The 21,578-nt window shown below is 35.8% G+C and overlaps 1 protein-coding gene across 2 annotated transcripts in view; it reads left to right on the forward strand.

The window, feature by feature from the left end:
- arap2 (ArfGAP with RhoGAP domain, ankyrin repeat and PH domain 2) overlaps window positions 1–21,578 on the forward strand; it is a 106,600-nt gene that overhangs the window by 81,032 nt on the left and 3,990 nt on the right. For both annotated transcript variants that reach the window (XM_084108155.1, XM_084108156.1), the window contains exons 19-31: window positions 1,858–1,921; window positions 2,867–3,030; window positions 3,174–3,386; window positions 4,759–4,864; window positions 5,407–5,554; window positions 7,994–8,062; window positions 10,758–10,832; window positions 11,193–11,310; window positions 12,185–12,313; window positions 13,447–13,583; window positions 15,093–15,175; window positions 19,073–19,108; window positions 19,351–19,414. In XM_084108155.1, coding sequence (XP_083964281.1) covers window positions 1,858–1,921; window positions 2,867–3,030; window positions 3,174–3,386; window positions 4,759–4,864; window positions 5,407–5,554; window positions 7,994–8,062; window positions 10,758–10,832; window positions 11,193–11,310; window positions 12,185–12,313; window positions 13,447–13,583; window positions 15,093–15,175; window positions 19,073–19,108; window positions 19,351–19,414 — 1,406 coding nt within the window. The remainder of the gene's footprint in view (window positions 1–1,857; window positions 1,922–2,866; window positions 3,031–3,173; window positions 3,387–4,758; window positions 4,865–5,406; window positions 5,555–7,993; window positions 8,063–10,757; window positions 10,833–11,192; window positions 11,311–12,184; window positions 12,314–13,446; window positions 13,584–15,092; window positions 15,176–19,072; window positions 19,109–19,350; window positions 19,415–21,578) is intronic.

The following is a 21,578-nucleotide window of genomic DNA, read 5'->3' on the forward strand; positions in this document are numbered from 1 at the left end:
TTTATCAATGGAAAAGCATCTGTAGAAATGGCATCTGAAAGTCATACATTATTTTGTCTACAAAGAGGCTTTTTAAAGAGATTCACATTCAAAGCACCTCAAAATAGTTTCTTTAGGCATCCTGAATGGCACTGTGACAATGTTGGGTGGATTCAGGTTGATTTGGACACTTTTTCCTAGTCATTTCAATGGCAAAAAGTGTCCCAATCAACCTGAATTCACCCTATTTGTGAACGACTGTGCTGTCCATGGTCCTGAAATGTGACATGGAAGTGCATGCAAGTCCTCCATTAGGATCTGATACAGTATTAGGATCTGTTGTTCTTGAAGATAGCAAAAGGTGCCTCATGTACAGTGGGGTCCTAAAGTGTGAGACCATGTTACAAATCTGGGATGAAACTCATTTAACTCATTTAAATTTTGGTATTTTGAAAACAGAGACACATAATGGTAAAGAATAACTATGTCAGATTTTGCACATTTCTATTTCACCACTCACCAAACCAAACTCTTTATACAGACGGTCAGATTGCAGCTCAAGATGCTCTTTGAATCATCTCAGATCATGCTGGAGACATTTTTTAAACAAACATGTTGAGTCCATGCAGCTCAAATGTTGCTGACATTAAACCAAAAGAGAGAGAAAACAAATACTAAGACATTCTGAAAGTCATACCCATCTTTAGTTCAACATTTGTTGTGCTGTTCTAATCAAGAGTTTTCACTTGTGGTCTGAGACTTTAGGGGCACACTGTCCTTTGGGAACTTTAAGCATAATTACTTTGAAAATTGACTTCCCTTTCATCTGTCAACATCATCTAAACCCTCATTAAATGGAAAGGAAGCTTGCTCGCTACCTTTAATCTAAAGTCATTCCTCCTTTGTAAATGATTTCTATATATGTGTAAACAAGAAAAAGAGAGTCGAGAGATGTTATTGGAATCTCAATGATAGCCCCAACACAACAACGCTGTTAGTTTAATTCAGTTTTTTCATTCCTTAATAAAAGTTTAGGCCGTTAATGTTTAAGGGAGGTTAAAAGGATGAAGTGAGTGCTGTTTGTTTTTATCAAAATGTGATAGTGAATGTTTGCCTCTTTTCAGTAATGGCTTTTAATAAAGCTTGTATGTCCAATAGCACTCTTTTTCCTTTTTGTTTTTTTTGTTTTTTTTGTTTTAAATCATTTTCAATAACATTATTAAACACAATTTGCCATCCTTGATAATAGCTAAATTTCAACAATTAAAGTGCTTGTTTTTAGCACTTAAGTTATATGGTTTGGTAGATTTTGTTTGATATGGAGTTGCAAAATAATTGAGCAATTTTGTTCTCACTTGACCTGTTTTGTTTTGTTTTTTGTTTTTATTACTCTGAAATGGATTAATCTTAGAATTAATGCACACATGATTGAGTTTATAAATTCGATTAATTAATGAAACTTTATACAAAGAATGAACGACAGCTTTGGTCAGTGAATGTGAAATATTTGAAATATTGGTCTGATACTTGAGGGAAAGAGAGAGACAAGAGGGAGGGTGGAAAATGGCAGATGTGAGAAAGATTAGTTAAAGAATCAGTGACTCTGAATGTGTATGTGCAACTGTGCATGTCTGATGGGTTCGGTAAGGCAGTTTTCTCATGTACGACTGTAGAAATTAATGACCAGCAGCACTCAGCTTTCTGCTTCACTTACTCCAGCTGGAAAGTTTACAAAACACTAAAGCTCTCATCATTTGTTTCACTTCATGTTTCTCTTAATGCTTTTCATTTTAGTTTATCTAAGTGCTTTTATCTTTATGCCAAGGTTATATTATTATGGACAACTTCAGTAAAGGTTTTCCTGTATTTTTTCCTCAGCTGTGTCCACTCAAATGGAGGGTGACGAGAAGATTCAGGTCTTACTCATGGTTGAGCGTGGAAGGTACAGTGAACTGGACACCTTACTCAATATCAGCAATATCAGTCTTTTATGTTGCATTGTGAGGTTTTAGTAAACATACTACACACTATTAAGATTTATTTATTTATTTTTGAAATGAATCAATTCAGACATATTAAACTGATCTAAATAGATTGACTGTAAATCTATTTATAATGTTACACACATTTCTATTTCAGATAAATGCTGTTCTTTTGAACTTTCTATTCATTAAAGAATCTTGAAATAAAATGTCACGGTTTCCACAAGATGTTAAGTAGCTCAGCTGTTTTCAGCATCGATGATGAGCACCAAATAATATTAGAATGTGTAATGAATTCACTGGAGGCAAGCTGGTAGAGAACCCAAATGCAACTTTACTTCAAAAACATAATCAAACATAAAACAAGGGCATGGCAAGGCATGAAACTCAGAACTCAAAACAAGAACCTGGACAAACATTCAATACTCGACAAAGACACAGGGCAAACATGAGGGCTTAAATACACAGACTAATTACAAGACAAGGAACACCTGTGAACAATGATCAGACGATTAACCAATGACAAGACACATGGCAGGATCACATAACAAGACACAGAAACATGACAATGACAAGAACATGAAACAAAACCCAAACCGTGACAGAATGATTTCTGAAAGATCATGTGACACTTAAGACTGTAGTAATGGCTGCTGAAAATCCAGCTTTGCATCACGTGAATAAATTAAATTTAAAAAATATATTCAAATAGAAAACAGCTATTTTAAATTATTACTGTTTTTAACTGTTTATGAATAAATGCAACCTTGATGCAGCATAAGAGACTTTTCAAAAACATTACAAAAATCTTACTGACCCCAAACTTTTGAATGGTATAATAGTACAGTGAATGTCTTTTGAATTATATTTTAAATTGGAAATGTGTTTTTCTTTTTTAAATACAGAACTGTGTACATACATGGCATAACCAAGCAGGACTTTGCACTGTGGTACTCTTCCATTCAGTTGGCAGCTAGGACGGACGGTATGGGTCTCGGCAACCAGCAAATGAATAAAAATGATGTTCCTATCATCGTGGATAGCTGCGTTGCTTTTGTCACCCAATATGGTAAGTCGTTTATATTCCTATGAAATCTAATCATTTGTATTTCGTTTTCTAATTTTTGAAAAAAGAATTCATAAAAAAAATTATACTGTAAAGACTCTATAAAGTTGTCTCGCAAAGCTCTTACCTTTAACCATTCCCCTCAGGTTTGTGTTATGAGGGAATCTACCAGAAGAACGGTGACCCGGGACGTGTGGCCCAGCTCCTGCAGGACTTTACCAAGGATGCTCGGGTTGTTAAGCTACGGGCTCAAGACCACCGGCTAGAGGATGTCACAGACACACTCAAGAGCTTCCTGTCTCACAGTGAAGATGCTTTATTGGCTAAAGAGCTATACCCTTTTTGGATCTCTGCCCTTGGTAAGTGCTGCCAACCACTTAATCTGTTCCTGTGAATGAGCATTAATTTGTGTTTAATTATAGATAAAACTACTCTAAAATCCAGTTGGCTGTTATGGAATGTGCATTGAGTAGTTCTTTAGCATTAACTTCGCTATTCTTCATGTACTTTACTGTAAGTACCGATACCACAATGAGAGTTTCATGTAAAATACACTGATACTAGTGAGTTTCAGAATGCGGCCTACACAATAATTAGTTCCCTTACCTGTCCAATAAAAAAAGAAGGAACTTAGGAGTCACTACTTTGGATTTTCGTCATCATCAAATCTTTTCACCTTGTGTATGTCGCACCAATGTTTACACTTGTTTTTTTGTCTTTGTCAGTCGTATATATAGTGATTCTCCCATTGTATCTGCTGGTAAAGCACAATAATGAATGTGTTCCATTGTGTAATTTCTCTCTTTGCATCACTTAAAAACACCACGCTGCTTGCGTATCTACAGAGGCGGCAGCCAATGAACATGAGGATTCTCCGTCATTTAAACAAACAAACAAAAAATACATAGAGGTGGTGACCCGCATCATACATAATTAAAACAATTATAACTATAGAAAATTACTTTGAGTGTAGTCTTCATCTCATGTGAGTGTACAACATTCAGATGATTGATCACAAAAACAATTTATTTCTTAATGTGTAATTCTTCAAACAGCACCAAACTACTGAATGCACCTTTAAGGGAATTGTCCAATAGTTTTTAAGCATTTTTCAGGTTCTATCTTGCCATTTGTGTAAAATGCAAACAAAACTTTGTGTGGATACACAGTATATTTCTACATTAAAGGGTTAGAGGTTAAAAGGGTTCTGTCATTAATCATCATGTCGTTCCACATCCGTAAGAGTTTTCTGTCTCTACATAGATATCCAACGCAACTACCACTTCCAAGCCCCAGAAAGGTAGAAAAGACATCATAGAAGTAATCCAGTGGTTTAACCTCAATTTTATGAAATGCGAGTGGTTGTTTGCGCAAAAAAAACTTTATTTACAAAATAATATTAATATTTTCGTAAATAAAGTGGTAAATTGTTTTTTTGCACTAACGAAGCACTCACGTTCATAAAATTGAGGTTGAACCACTTGGAGTCACATGGATTACTTTAATAATGTCTTTATGACTGTTCTGGGGCTTGGAAGTGGTAGTTGCGTTGGATCTCTATGGAGGGACAGAAATCTCTTGGATTTCATTAAAAATATCTTAATTTGTGTTCTGAAAATGAACGAAAGTCTTACGGATATTGAGCGATAAAAGGGTGAGTAAATGATGACAGAATTTAAATTTTTTGGGTGAACTAACCCTTTAAAGAGTGTTTATTGTCCATGAATGCAGATGAACAGGACGAGAAGGTCAGAGTGCAGAAATATTCGTCCTACATTCAGAGTTTACCCAAGGTCAACAGGTCAACTCTTGGTGCCCTGCTGCAGCATTTGTACAGGTATTTTCTTCTCTTCGCAACAACAACAACAGTCTGCAATAGCACCTCTCAAGCCAGTAACATTTCCAGTTGGTAGTTTTCTGATGTTTGAAGTCTGGTTAAATAGTTCACAGTAAACATGGCCACTCCAAACCCTCACTGGGAATGTCAGATTGCTCCAAATATTCCTGTAATTGTTTGAAGAAGGCTTAATTGGCCCTTTTGGCATATTTGGAGTGTAGCCTAACATTTCCCCCATTATGTACAATAATGTTTTGTTGTCTTCAGGTCTACACAGCATTTGCACCTGCCTGCTTTGTTTTTGTTGCTTATATATGCTTTCATTTAAATCTACTCACGTCCTGTCATAGCTTTAATAAAACTACCTTAAAGTTGTGCAAACAATAAAACCATGCCAACAAAAGAGGGCTCATTCAGTGAATTCAGAAGTATATATATTCATTTACTTGTATGGACGGTGTGTGTTTACTCATCTATGATTTATGTAGGTCTTTTTTCCACCAGTATTCAAATATTTATGCACATATATTACGTCTGCACAGGATTCAGAGGTGCTCGCACATCAACCAGATGAGCACGCAGAAGCTGGCATGTGTTTTCTCCTCATGCCTGTTTCAAACGGAGGGACACACGGCTCAGGAGACCCGCGTGGTGGAGGACCTCATCAACAATTACACCCAGCTCTTCTCTGTGAGTTAAACATGTGTCCTCTCTCAGGATTCAGACCTAGTTGATATCGGTCTGTTGATTCCCGAGGGCCTGCTAAATGTGAGACTGCTCCAATGTTCACTTCCCTCATATTCATAGCATCATATTCACGGTATGAGAGCCAAAATACATTTTCACAGCGCAGTTCTTATGATTTCACAGGTGTGTGGTGTTAATTAATTATTTATACCGTTATAACCCTTTTGTTAGTACACGTGAGAGTTGATTTAGTTATTATGGTTCTGCTTCATTAGTAGTCTCTTACTGAAGAATCTGATCCAGATGCAAGAAATAGTATCTTGTCAGTTGTAATTATTGCTCATGAAAATACATGACTGATGAACAACAGGCCTGTCTGTGTCAAACCCCTCATTTGAAGAGGGCGATATCATACTGGCAAGCTGTGGCTGTTTACCCATTACAGAGTATATGACAAAATCCATGGTGCTATGAACAGTGAAAAGCATTTCCATTCAACACCACGAAATGCGCAGCACTAGTATAAGTGTGTGAAGAAGGGGACGGTGTTTGTGTTGCACTTGGACGCTTGCCTCTGTAATGGGATTTACAGTGCTGCGCTGTGCTAATTCCCCTCTCAGCACGCTCATACTTTCATAGTTCCCCTGGCTTCACACATACACACACTTGTACTTTTAGAGAGAAGGAAAGGAGGAGAGCGTGTGAAACGTGAAGTTTATTGTGACAAATAGCCATAATCTAGAGAAAAATATGGCAATTCCACTGAAGTAACATGTAGCATGACATGCGGGTGAAAATTAAGTTTACTATACACATTAATGTGTTTTGTTTTTGTCACAAATGAGCCATCTTCTCAGTTTTTTTTTGTCATTCTGCAAAGTTAATATCTCAATTTTATCAATCCTTTAATAAAATAGAACCTTTTTCTCCACAGTCTTAATGTTCTGATCAATTATGTATATTTCCACCTAAATAAATAATGTTAAAATGCTGTATTATTTTGTCTACATACACTACCGTTTAAAAAACTTTTTTTTAAAGAAATGAATACAGATTTTCAGCTAGGATGAGTTAAATGTATCAAAAGTGGCAGTAAAGACTTTCTTTAAATGATCTATTTCAAATCAGTTCTGTTCTCTTGAACGTTCTATTCATAAAATAATTCTGAAAAAATGTATCATGGTTTCCACAACTATTAAGCACCACTAATGTTCTCAACAGTGATAATAAGAATTGTTTCTTGAGCAGCAAATCAGCATATTAGAATGATTTCTGAAGGATCATGTGACACTGAAGACGGGAGTAATGATGCGGAAAATTCAGCTTTGCCATTACAGGAGTATATTACATTTTAATATATATTCACATAGAAAGCAGTTGTTCTTTTGTAATCATATTTCAAAATATGACTATTTTTACTAGATTTCTGATCAAATAAATGCAGCCTTGATGCAGAATAAGAGACTTTGTTAATGCTTTACTTAAAGCCTTTTTGTTTAATGCATTATAAAGGTATTCATAATGTACGTTATAATGCATTTATATTTTCATAAATAGTTAAAATTGCATTATAATATTCACAGATTCCTTAATGCATTATACGCTCTAGTGGTTTATTATAATGTATTATAACTGTGATTACATGAGACCATTCAATCCATAATAAGGTGCATACAAGCCATAATTAATGCATTAAAAATACTTGTATAATAAATTATACATAAAGGCTTTAAGTAAAGTGTTACCGAGACTTCTTTCAAAAAACATTAAAACATCTTACTGACCTCAAACTTTTGAACAGTAATTAAATAAAACATTTGATAAATGGAAATTTGCTTTGAGATGACATTTAACAGTGGTAGTAGTGTTTTGTAATATAAATATAGCTTTAAGTGAGCATTAGATGATGGCAAAGGTAATCTAAATGTAAAAATATCTACTTCAACTTTTAAAGGAGAAGTTCACTTTTAAAATGAAAATTCTGTCATCATATAATCACCCTCATGTTGTTTCAAACCTGTATGAATTTCTTTCTTCTGCTGAACAGAAAGGAAGATATTTAGAAGAATATCAGTAACCAGGCAGTTTTTGGGTCCCATTGACTTCCATAGTAGGAAAAAAATATACTATGGAAGTCAATGGGACCCAAAAACTGTCTGGTTACTGACATTCTTCTAAATATCTTCCTTTCTGTTCAGCAGAAGAAAGAAATTCATACAGGTTTGAAACAACATGAGGGTGATTATATGATGACAGAATTTTCATTTTAAAAGTGAACTTCTCCTTTAAGTTTTCTGATGTGCCATTTTAAACAAGTCATCTTATGGGACGCATTTTGAGTAGTTGAAATGCCCTGACTTTGCTGTTGGGGATGTGAGCAGGTCTGTTTACTGTGCACTGGGGCTTTAATCTCTGTTTATCTCTGTGGGTCCATTAAAACAGGTCAATGAAGAGCAGGTTAGGCAAATGGAGAAAGAAAACAGCTTTATCACCAGGTGGAAGGATACCACAGTAAGTCACCCCTTTTAACCTCTCTGTTAAATAGGTGCTGGTGTGAGAGATTTTTATAGAGCATGATGTTACAGTCCATAAATGTGTGTGTTTAGCTTTTAACCTGTTTGTGTTTGCATATATGCGTGTGTACGTTTTCACAGGTCACATAATCACTTTGACCTGTATTGGTATTGTTTTGAGCAAATTAGAGCAAACGGCAAGCTCTTTGTGCTACCTAACCTTTCCGTCTTCTTCTTTATACCTTTCTGGCACCACAAGGAACAATTTGTTCAGATAAGCTGAAAACAAATTAATCTTCCTTTGTTTGCTGCTGTCCAAGTTTAAAAAGTTTCTGTGTATATGTTCAAGTTGGGGCAAGGACAGTTGGGGCAAGGCAAATTCTTGAAGCACTTGGAAATTCGGTAACACTTTACAAAAAAGGTTTCATTAGTTAACATTAGTTAACTACATTAGTTAATATGAACTAATAATTTATTATTCTTAGTTCATGTTAATTTTAACATTTACTAATCCATTATTAAAATCAACAGTTTTGTTGCATGACAAGTAACATGAACTATATTTTTTAAACTATATTAACAAAGTTTAACAAAAACAGTAACAAATGTGTTGCTCATTGTTAGTTCATGTTAGTTAATACATTAACTAATGTTAACAAATTAAACCTTATTAATAGATTTTGTAATGTATTTTCCACAAATTTAATAGATCTGGACCGTACATGAAGTAAGGGTTAATGCCCGACGAGGTGTCCATTATCAGGTATTAATGGACGACGGCGAAGTCCATTAATACCTGACAATGGACACCTCGAAGGGCATTAACCCGCTTATACCATGGTCACTTACGAAAGAAAGAAATATTTAATCAATTAATAATACTTTAATGTGTTTTAGAGTAAAAATCGTGAGGGTTTTTATTTATTAAGTCGAGCGCACTATTTAATATCTCCCGTATACAGGCGTTGCCAAGCAACGTGGCCACAGCGACCCGACCGCAGCAGTTGATCAGTGAGTTTGAGCCAGCGCAATCATTTAGAACTGTCATCAGGCAAATTGACGGGACGCCTTTCCTAGGTGTATATTATCACTTTTTAATGGACACCCTGCAGCCAATCAGAATCGAGTATTCACCCAGACCATGGTATAATGTCATGTTATTGGCCCATTTATATATGAAAAAGTCTTCAAGCATTTAAGCAAAAGCCTTTAGATCAGTGGTTCTCAACCTTTTTGACTCAGTGGCCACCCATTGTCCAACACATTATTCTAATACACATTTAATACACATTATCCCTTCATATTGGCTAAGATGTTTTCTCTAGTATTTACAGATAATATATTTTTTATTATAGGCCAAGGTTATTATATTTTTATTATATATTCAAGGTTCTGATTCGGTATTTTCTCCAATAAAAACAATAGTTATTGAGGAGGGAAAAAAAATGTAATGCAATTTTTATATATTTTAAGTTTGCTTAGGCCCCAGTGGATCCGGGCCCCCTGGTTGGGAACCACTTCTTTAAATCAAATGGTCTGTGAGAAACATGTATTCGGCTAGTTGTGTCCAAACATTTGACTGGTACTATACCTTGGGTGCAAAAATAACCATGTTTTGCTGTACGAAACAGAATATCTGAATAAGAGTGTTTCTACACTTTTCTTATAGAATGTTACAGTAGCATATGTGTCATTTACGCTACATTTAAATACATTTTGCCAAAGCAGTTTAGAAAGGAAGCTTTAATCTCTGGTTTACATGAGCTAAGATGTTTGCCAGCTTTTGTTGTGTAATGCGGCTAAATGATGTGTGGGACTCCAGCTGTGTGTCATTTAGTCAGACACACACAGACGCTGGTCTGAACTGAATGGGCTGTTGATTGCTTTTGTGTTATATCATTAAAGACTGCTGTATACTTAGAAAAGCTGTGTTCTTTCTTTCTTTCTTTCTTTCTTTCTTTCTTTCTTTCTTTCTTTCTTTCTTTCTTTCTTTCTTTCTGTACATTTATATGAATTAAAGGGATAGTTCACAGAAAAATGAAAATTTTCCCATAATTTACTCACCCTGAAGCCATCCTACTGTAGGTGTATATGACATTCTTTCAGACGAATACAATGAGTTATATTAAAAATGCCCTGGCTCTTCCAAGCCTTATAATGGCTGTGAATTGCTGTTTCTGTTTTGAAGTCCAAAAAAGTGCATCTATCCATCATATACGAACTCCACACGGCTCCGTGGGGCTAATAAAGGCTTTCTGAAGTGAAGTGATAAGTTTGTGTAAAAAAAAAAATTGGCCAAACGAATATATGGATTGCACGCAAGTCTAAAGCGCAACTTATGAGAGTAATGCAACTTACCGCTGATATTTACACTACGCCATGATGCACTACGCTACTTCCGACGTCACAAGTTTAGGCGTTTGGCGGGAAGCTTTGTAACGTGTTAAATATGGATATTTTTCTTACACAAACTCAGCCTTTATTAACCCCCCGGAGCCGTGTGGAGCACTTTCATGATGGATAGATGCACTTTTATGGACTTCAAAAGAGAAACAGCAATTCACTGCCATTATAAAGCTTGACTGAGTAAATCATGGGCTAATTTTCATTTTTGGGTGAACTATCCCTTTAAGTATGTATTTAAATCTTAAGTCTTCTGTGTTTTGTCTCTCTGTGTGTACCGATGTTTGCAGTTCTCTCCTGCTGGTGACCTGATATTTGAAGTCTACTTGGAAAAAAAGGAGCCAGAGAAGTGCTGTTTAATCAAGGTTTGTTTCCCTCACTCGCTCTCTGTGGTGTGTGTGTGTGTGTGACTGTCTGGCTGTCTGTGTGTCTGAACCTAGAGGGTATTCTGCCACAGACTAAATCAAACTGCAGTTAATCAAAGGCATGTTTGATTTAATTGTGAGAGTAATTGTGTTTTATCAGTATTCAAGATAAACCTCAGTTAATAGAGGTTGTTTCCGAGTGGTTTTTTTCCCTCTTGACACTTCTTTGATATCTTTTTTCATATTTTCCTTTCAATTTTCCTCCGGCAAAAGTAGATAAATCCTTTTGAACAAGGAAATGAAGTCTTGAACATTAAAAAACACTGACAACAGACTGATTCTGATGTCTGTCTCTATAAGGTGTCTCCCAGTATGAGGTCAGATGAGCTTGCCGTCTGCACTCTGGAGATGAAGGGGAAGGAGGTCAAAGCTCAAGATCTCTGGACCACTTTTGAGGTCATTGAGAATGGAGAGATGGGTAAGGTTACAATGCTGTTAAATCTTACAAATACACTAGAAACAATTGAAATCAAAACGTAAATTTAACTTATGAATGAATTCTTTTTTTTTAGCATATTATCAGAGCATTTGACAATGTTCCTCCTAAAGCCTAAGCACACATTAAAATGCGAATGCGAAAAGTGAATGAGCATGATTAGTACTATTATTATTTCATGGTGGTTATTATGAGAAACTATTAACAGATTGTGATGGCATTGGTGGGAGGGGGAAGACAGGTGGTGTAAGAGTGATTTTTGCCAATAGCGAACATTGTGTTTTCCTTTTTACAAATTACAACTTGATAATGGATCTATTTTGCACTTGAGTGTGTTTTGTAATCATAGTCAGATTGGCTGGCGATAATTACAAATTTGCACTATATAATTATGCTTGTGTGGAGGACAAACCCAAAGCAAAAACAGTTTGTTAGAGGGTGGTGATGATGATGAGGATTCTTTTTTTTTTTTCTCCACATTATCTGTATGTGTTATTTTTGTATTTTCAAGTGAAGTGATGCAAGTATATACAATCCTACAGATTAATTTGTGAAATTCTAGAGAGTCTTTTAAAAGTTTTTAAACCTTTTTGGCCAGAAACATACTCTACACATGTACACAAATGCCCGTCCACTGCATTTCAACATGCATTTTATTGTACGTACTTATATGAATTGTGCCCTGACACTTCTTTGGAGCACAATGATGTGTGAAATCGAGCTTGCGCAGCTAGAAGCGTTTGTTCACATTTTGCATAGCGTATGTTTCTGGCCTCGCAGTCGCAGTCAATTATGAAACAAGTCAGATGGAGATTTGCATTCACTTATCCTACCTATCATTTCTCTCTGTGCTCAGAGCGGCCCTTACACTACAAAGAGAGGATTCTGGAGCAGGTATTGGAGTGGAGCTCTCTGGAGGATCCCAGCTCAGCCTTCCTGCTCATTAAGAAATATTCTGGTTCTAAAATGACAGATTCCAACTCAGGTACCAACACTGAATTTCCTAATGCACCCTAGCAGATCGCTCCAAACTATGATTAACAAATGAAACAACTATATGGATCTATTACATTTACAGTCATTGTTTCATTGGAGCCACATTCGAAGATCAGCTTCTGGTTAAGCTTAAAACAGTGCTTGATTTTATTGTATATCATATTTGTCCAGCCTTGACAATATTCAGCATATCTCAGTATATACATATTTTATTCACTAAATGAACACAAGGAAGAATGATATTGTGTATTCAATAATTTGCATGTTTATGCATCAATAAAACAGTACAGTTCACATATTTTTTGTAAAATACTAAAATGAACATTTTCAGATGAGGACCAAAACAAAACGTTGAATTAGAGTTGAAAACATTTTAGGACTGATTCCTGGACATTAATCAGAATAGACAACGTTAAAGCCTTTTTCGCTAGTGACGTTTAAATAAGCAATGCTATTAAAACTGGAGACATCTGTCTTATGTTTATTTTAATAATGAAACATCCCACATGGAGACTTCCGTGAACATTTTCCAGTGATGACAATAAATAAATCACTGATTTCAGGGTTTAAACTGATTTCAGGGTTTGTGAATATATTGTGAATATTTGATAAATCACCCAGTCTTAGTTACTACCAGTTATAAAGTTTTCTGATATTGGCCTAATTTCATAACTTTTTACAGTCTCAGTACCAATTTCCTGATCAATTTTTCACTCTTGATGATGAATGGCTTACTTGCAGAAAAGCAAAGCAACGTTTTTTTTTTTTCGGTTTCCTATTGAAACCATCAGTAATGGAAGAAATCATAATTTTGTACCTGCGCTGAGTAATAGCTTCTCTGCATGCCTCACTAAAGATATTAATATATATTAAGCAGTGCTGTTATGCAAAGGTTTATTCATTTGCCAGGATGTGTAATTGCTAGACTCGCAAATGTGTTAAGCTGGAAATGTGTTTCAGTGGAGATTTCAACTTTAGACATTTTAAAAACTTACGACACTTGGCACAGTAGGGGCCGCACTGGTGCAATAGTATACCTACAGTTTGTATGTTCTGTGTCTCATAAATAGTTTATAGTATGACTCAATATGTTTTCTGTGTGTTCTTCTGTGTTTGTGACAGATAAACTGAAAGATTTCATTAAAGGAGAGCAACTCAAATTCAAAGATGGTTCCTCCAAACTGCTATTGGGGAATAAGTTTCAGGACCGATACCTGGTTCTACAAGACAAAAAACTGCTGTTATACAAGGACATAAAAGTATGACTCTTACATTTTCACAGATGGTTTGCAGGGTCTTTAAGTATCTCTGCTCATGGTAATATTTTAATATCTCCATCCCCACTGTTCATCAGGATCAACCTCTACGCAGTATTGCTCTTCGCCAGCAGTCCGTCAGCAGTTTCCCGTTTACCAATTTAGATTTTCCAGCATGGCATTTTATATTATCTCTGTTTGTTTTCTTAGCATGCATTTACAGATGAAATAGTAATTAAAAAACACAGCGGATGTGAAATTACCTGCTTTGGGCCAATCGCAGGGGCCCACTTGTAATAAGCATGGAAGAAGAAAAAAAGGAAACAAATAGACCCATAATGGCTATTTTCATTTAGAATTAAAGTAATGTGGGACTTATACCCCCTGAAATGAGTACAGTGATGTAAACAACTGCAGTCTGTTAGGTTTTTCTTTCTGTAATATCTCCTCATACTTACTTTATTCACTCCGTGCGCACGCCGATCTGCTCTTCCTCGGGGGCACACGCTCCGTGAGCTAAGACACAGTCTCCTAAAGAGTGCAATATGTGTTAATAACTGATATTTGAGTAAAGTGTGAGGACGTGTGTGTGTGTGTGTGTGTGTGTGTGTGAGTGAGACCGGGAGGGAAGGCGGAGAGACGAAGACACTCTGAATGAAGGCTGTTCTTTCTTTAATTAGTGTAATTTCTGGCTGCTGCAGAATATTCAGCTAATTATCAAGTGAAGAAGGTGGGAATTGGCTGTGAAGCATAAATTTAATTGATATTCTGATGCCTTTGTTTTCTGTTCCTTGCAAGTTAGGATCCTCGGTTAGATCTCATTTTGCCGTCGTCGATGTGCTCGCCTATGCCGCTCGTGTTTTGCAGTGCATTACATACGAAGTACATCCCTTCCAGGCAACAACAACAGCATTGTCGGCACATGCTAGTTTACACAGTGCCCTTGGGCTCCCAACAGCTGTAAACAGGAAATTGCCGCTTTTCCCCTTTTGATTCAAGTGAATGAGCTGGGGGAAATAAAGCAGTTTTTTTTCTTTCACTCCACTTTTCTGCATACAGCATGTTAACCAGTTTTAGTACCCCGTGACTGTTTGGAAAGGTTTTGAACAGATATATAGCATTATTAGGTAGCACTTTAACCCTAATCCTAAAGTAAGTACATGTAGTTAATTAATTAATATTACTCAGTACTTAAATGTGTTATTACACTGTAACAAGGACACCTCAAAGGTTACACTTTATTTTAAGGTGTCATTGTTACTGTGTAATTATATATTTAAGTACTGAGTAATATTAAGCAACTACGTGTACTTACTATAGGGTTAGGGTTGAGGGTTAGTTGCATGTAATTATGCATAATTTACTATTACTACGGTAAGTACATGTAACATATGTAACAAGGACTCTGTAAAATAAAGTGTTACCATTATTACATACATAATATGTGTAGATACAGCATTATTTAAAATTAAAGCACTGTTGATTTTGAAACATATGCCATTGTTTCCACAGAGTACCAAGCCAGAAAGAGAGGCTTCATTAAAGTCAGTTAAATGTTACTTAGGGCTACGAAGGAAGTTGAAACCAACAAGCAGGTAAATGGTCTCAAGTATTTATCTAGTGCTACACCACACAAAAAAAGCAGTTATTCTCTTTTTACATTTAGCAAAAATGTTACCTAATTGCATCTTGCTCAAGTTCATTAGCAAACTGGTGTCTTTTGTAACAATTTTTCCAAACCCTCTTTATAATCCTTATTTTAATCCACGTAGAGCCCACAAACTATTTTACGAAACAAGTTATTCACAATTAGTGCTGCCACATTGAAAGAGGAGACATTAATATTCCTAAATGTGTAATTAAGATCGATTCATAAATGTTCTGACATTAACTCTAGGTTCATGTTTAAATGAGCTCCTAGTTCACTCTTTATCTTTTGTGCCAAACACGCAGAGCAGCTTGGTCTAGTGCCAAATGCCCCCCTCAGAAACAAGACTATCACAGTCAATCCAAAAGCAGATTTATATCTCACAATTACAAAATTCATTAAACGTAATTTAGCAAATACACTGTACTGTGTTTTTCTCTCTCCTACTGGGAAAATTGTTAACTGTGGATTTGTTTCATTTCAGTAATGTTGCATTTTTGTAATTTATGGCTGTTGTGTAATTTATGGGTGCGCTGAAGTCTTTGTTGCTAATGATCCTTTATTCATAATTTTCCTTGTGAATGTATCCACGGCATGATTTTCACAATAGCATTTTACCCCAAATGACTTCCAATCTGTTCTCGCATGTTATTTGTTACATTGAGGTATTGGTATGCAAACTATTTAGCTTTTTTAAGTCTGAGGGTGTTTCTTCAGCTATAGCACTTTTGTTCCTGTGGACTTTTAAAAAATAAACTCTCCTAGGCCTTGTCCACACTAAGGGGCCGTTCACACAGAACTTGTCTTTGCATCTAAAACTGAGACACAGCACTCAGGAATGGTTTAAAGCGCAGAACGCGAGGGTCTCGAGGTGCGCTTTTGATACGCCATGCAATAACGGAAATAACAGGAATAGGTAACTACAGCAGAATACATACAGCAGAATATAAAACGTGTTCTGTGTGAACGGCCCTTTGTTTTTAAGTGCCTTTCGTCCACACTGAGACGTTTTTTTTTCTCAACAAAGATGAAGCCGTTTGAAAATGTTCTCACTAGTGGATACATTTTAAAACTCTGTTTTCGCATTGTAGTGTGGACTGTGAAAAGGTTTTTGAAAACGATGACATGTTTAGTCATGTGGCGCATATTGTACCCATAGATCTCTATGGTTATACCGGCATTGTTGTGCCTGCTATGTACTTTCATAGTGTTGCTAAACAGAAATTTTCAACATGAATCTTCATATTACATTCCTGCAAAGATGACAGAAAATGTACTCGTAATTGCAGTCCTGCGGCAAAACGTGATGACAGTTGTGTTTTAGATCATATGATTTTGGGTGTGACCTAGACACAACAGTGAGTGGTGGGATATTTCGCTAATAAAATTACGCCAAAAGGATAGCGTAAGAACTTTATTATGTCTGGTCTCTCTGTATCATCTTGTGAGATTGTATTACGTTTTGCGCATGCATAGTAAGGTGATTTAAGCATTTCAGGCGTTTCAGTGTGGATGAGCAGGGCTTGCAAAATTTCAAAATCGCTGGTAGCCCTTCAGGCAGGCACTCTTCAGATTTTGGTAGCCCGAAATGAATTTTACTAGCCCAAATAAAAAGACAATTTGTAATGTAGAAAATTGGTTAATCAAAACATCAATCAAAAACTTTTTTTGGATATAAAATAATCAAATTAGAATCATCAATACAAATATGCATCTGGTTCTAACTGAACTGAAATTTGTGTGACCAGTATGGAACATGAATCATTCTGAATCGGAGATATCAACTGAACTGCGCAGCTCTGTTGTTTTAAAGTCTGACAACGTTAAAAGTGTTAATTTTCTGATGGAATAATTCACATATTGAAGTGTAGCAATAAATAATAATAATAACAATACCAGACTTTTTTGAGGCAAGTAAATAGTGCTGTAATTATTTTATGCTGTTTATATAGCAGAATATATGATGGTCAAGTCATCTTTATTTATGTAGCGCTTGTTACCATACAGATTTGTTTGTTTCAAAGCAGCTTTACAGTGATAGTGTGTTAGCACTTGGATTCAAACATTCTGACACGCAAAGTAAAGCATTCATGTGAAAGTGGAGCTTTAATTTTTATTGATCATGTGCATAGGCGTAATTTGCGGGTAGGACGGGTGGGACATGTCCCCACCACTTTTTCTCAGGATCGATATTGCCCCCCACCACTTTTTGAAACATTATGATGTACCTAATACAAATACATAAAACATCTCCAGTTAACTAGCAGAGCATTCATTTAGTTTGTTATTAAATTAGAGACGATCTAGCGCTAAAATGTGTTGTTTTTTAAATCAAGCTGAGTGCTCGTTGCCGCTGTGATCAGTTGCATGGATACAATATATGGATAGTGTTCTCTTGTGGCTCGCGCACAGTCTTCACTCGGACGCACTCTTCAATCTATCGCCGTTGTGGAGACACTCTATTCGTTCCGGTGAAATCACAAAACAAAATGCACACAAATGTGTCCCTGCTTGATACAGACTGTAACCACTGATGAACATATTCGGTTTTAATGAGAAAAAAAAACAAAAAAACTATACGAGTGCGGATTATCTATGCATTTATTCACTTGAAAATTCTCGGCACTAACAATATTAGTAGATTTCATTAAAAGACTAATTAAACCCAATGTAACTTTACTATTGAAATTGATTTCTAGACATCGTAATGTTAACGTAAAATTGTTATTGTACATACTGTATATCTGATTTTGCATTGTATTAGCAACCTCCAGCCCGACTGGAAAACACAATAGCCCCGGGATGTTGGGCTGGTGATTTTTCGAACCCTGAGCAACTTTTGGAAAACTCTAGTTTTGAAACGAAAATGCCTTTTTTAAATGTATGTATTAATGTAGAAGTACCCTTAAAACACATCTTCACACAACAGTGGACACACATGCATCACAGGAACCATCATTAACATTCCTACCACAGTGTCTCATGCGGGTAAAAAACCCAAGATAACATGGGCATTAATTGTGGATTTCGTTCCCAGAAATTCCTAATTCGTGGTAAAGAATTTGTTGCCACTATTTAGCTTAATTAAAAGGAGGGAACAAATTAATACAACATGGCCGCAATTTAACCAAAACAAATTAATAATATGTGACCATGAATTAAAAACTTGTGGGAACGAATAATTAATCCAACATGGCCACGATTTACATAAACCAAGGGAATTAATTAACCAAAGGTTGACACGATTTAACTAAAATAAATTAACATGTGGCCACAAATTAAGTTGTGGGAGCGAAATCTTCATTTGTTTTGTTCATACATTGAATTTTTTGTACTCTATACGCACAATTGGGTAATATTTTGTTTTACACTTATGTTACAATTACTGTACAGCTTGATTGGAAACCAAATAACGTGATATGCACATATCACATGTAATTTTTTTTCTTTTCTTTTTTTTCTTTGTTCCACAATCTAAAATGCTGTGTGTGAGGTCAGAAAAGATTTTGAACCATTTAGACCATGAACCATGAATTAAATAAATTAACGAGAAGTAGGTCAGCCAAAACGTTACATCTATAAGAGAGTAAAGTATAACAGGGCATGTGGTATTGATATAAATCTCTTACACAAGCAAAATAGGTCATCGTTTCTATTATGCTTGTCTGCTGGCTGCGAAAGTTAAGCTGAATTTAATGGTATCTTAGCACTTTAGAGGTTCTCGAGAGGTCAGACTGTGACACCATCAGGAAAAAGCTGAATATAGTTGATGTGGAGAACCTGAATGAAATGCTGTGAAACTAATGTGATACTTTTTGTCGTTTTTCTGACAAATTTTCAACAGTTGGGGATTCACTGTTTATACTGAAAAGCAGCAGTGGTAAGTGCAATTAACTCTGTTCCTAATTGCACATTCAATCACACGCTTCAGCACTGTTTTTAAGAAAAACATTTAGCTGGAACTGGATAATACCTCCCTTTTTTTAATATACCAGCCTGAAACGTACTAAGGTTTTATACAGCTTAGCAATTGAAGTACAGAACTGCATGACTGAATTTCAAATAGGACACTTAAGTGCTTCAGTGTTCTGATTGTATGTATTTTCATCCTCCCTGAAAAAGGTATTTCTGCTGTAAAGGGAATGATTCTCAGCAGGACTGGGTCACCTCCATTATCAGAGTGAAGGTGAGCTTTCTTCGTTCTAAGTGCTGATAATGTACAGTTAACATTGTTAAAAAATGGGCACGTTAAGAGGTTTTCTAATGCAATTTTTAGATGTACTATTCCACATCTGGAAATGCTTCATTTTAGCAACCCAATGTGAGGCATTTCTTCCTTCATAAAGTACCATGATATTACCTTTCCTTTTTATTCTTTTTTTGGACTTGTAATGTATTCTGCATTGCACCTTGGAGTACCATAAATACCATGGTACATGAATATGGTATGCATGGTATTAGCATCTGGTGCCATCACTGCACACCCTAGTGAAAATGATAATGTTAATAAAATAAAAGTACTTAAAGAGTGAACTTTGTGTGCACTTTGTAATAATGTTAAATTAAAAGTTTTATTTTAAAGTACATTTTAAGTCTTTGTTTTAATAATCTTTTTGTTGTGCTTTAAACAGTCCACTTATTTTTTTATGAGAAACATTATAAAGCAAATGTGGAATATATTATTATAATTTAAACTGTAATGTGATATTCAATATTAAATTCAAAGTTAATATATTTTTAAAATATATCTGAATACAATACAGACATGTTTCAATATAAATTGCAATAAGGTCTATTTAGTTTTCCATTAATGCCTGTCAATACATTTCAGAAACAATAGAAGTAATGAAATTACATTTACAGATGTACACAAGTGGGTCAAAGAACACTATAAAATTCAGCTAATTGTGTTTAATATAAATTTAAACTTTAATACATTTTCATAGAATTGCAATTAACATGCAGTTAAAACCGAAAACGTGTCCGGAAACATTACATTATTTTGCACTTAAAAGTAATGTGTAATATTTCCATAATAAGTACCTTTTTTTTTAATAATGCAGCATTTCCTTTTTCCAGAGAGTTATAAGAAAACTAGCCTTAAGAATTGAGAGAATGTTTTCAAGGTTATCCTCCACGAGTATAAATCACATTATCCGGAAAGGTCTTTTAGCTGAAATAAGGTCATGCAGACTGCCACAATAACACTGGTTCCAGCAGACTCTTCTTTAGACAAGCTGGGCACTAGTACACGCTGAGGGCCTGACTCAGCTGATTCAGTTTAATAACTTAAACCAAAGGCAAGAGATGGCAGAGGAGTAGATGATTTAGCCATTGTTTAGATCTCTCCTCCAATCCGCTAACCCTCTCAGATTTTTCCTGCTCTTCTCTTCGGTCCTAATGCCTCATCCTTATCTACTTCCTACAGGTTCACTATTTTCATTGTTGAGGTTTATTCTTGCTTTTGTGGTTTTGAACTGATACGAGGGAGAAAAATAAAGCACTTCAGTTCTTAATGTTTTTTTTTCCTATTCCGGGGAGGTGGGGCACAGAGAGGTTTTCTCGAGTTTTTTTCCCTCCAGGCGGTAGAGTAAACGAGGATTTGAGGGCATGTACCATAATTCACTGTACATATTGTTGTGTCTCATTATTACTTGTGCTAAAAGTGGTCGTGGAGTCCATGCAGGTAGATTAATTGAGACTCCGTGCTCTGAGACTCTTGTAACCTCTCGCTGCTTCCATTTCACCCAGCGTTCTGCTTGGCATGGTTTCCATAGAAACTGGAGAGCAGTGCTGGGTAGGTAAAGGAACAGGCAGATGAGACCTTCTGCTGCTAAAACGAGGATGTAGACGTGAAGAACAACTCAAAGGCCATAAAGTCACAGTGGAAAGTATGAGCTGTCTTAGCGAGTGTTCAGCTCAGGAATAGGTCCAGAATGTTCCGGAACATTTGTGTTCCTACATCATTAAGGTCAGAAAGTTAGTGTTAGTTAGAGCTGCTTGAGAATATATGGAAGTTTTTTGTCTCTGTCTTGCCTGAGACTTAAAGCTTAATAGTAAGGTATACGTTTTCTCGTTTTTTACCCCAAGTTCCCACTGTCATGGAAAATATCGAAATATCAGGCAAAATTTGGATTTGTAGGCCTAGAAATGTCATGCAAATTAATAAAACTTGGTAGGCAGTATTATAATGATTTTCCTCATACATTGTTGAGTCCGTTTTACTGAATAGTTTCACTCTAATGATTAGAGTGAAACTATTCAGTAAAACGGACTCAACAAATGTCACTAATATTTTCATACTAAATTATCTATTTGCATACTTGCACACTGTGATTGGCTTTTTGTTG

Source organism: Abramis brama (assembly GCF_963993115.1).
Source record: "Abramis brama genome assembly, chromosome: 3".
In the NCBI taxonomy this organism is placed as follows: Eukaryota; Metazoa; Chordata; class Actinopteri; order Cypriniformes; family Leuciscidae; genus Abramis; species Abramis brama.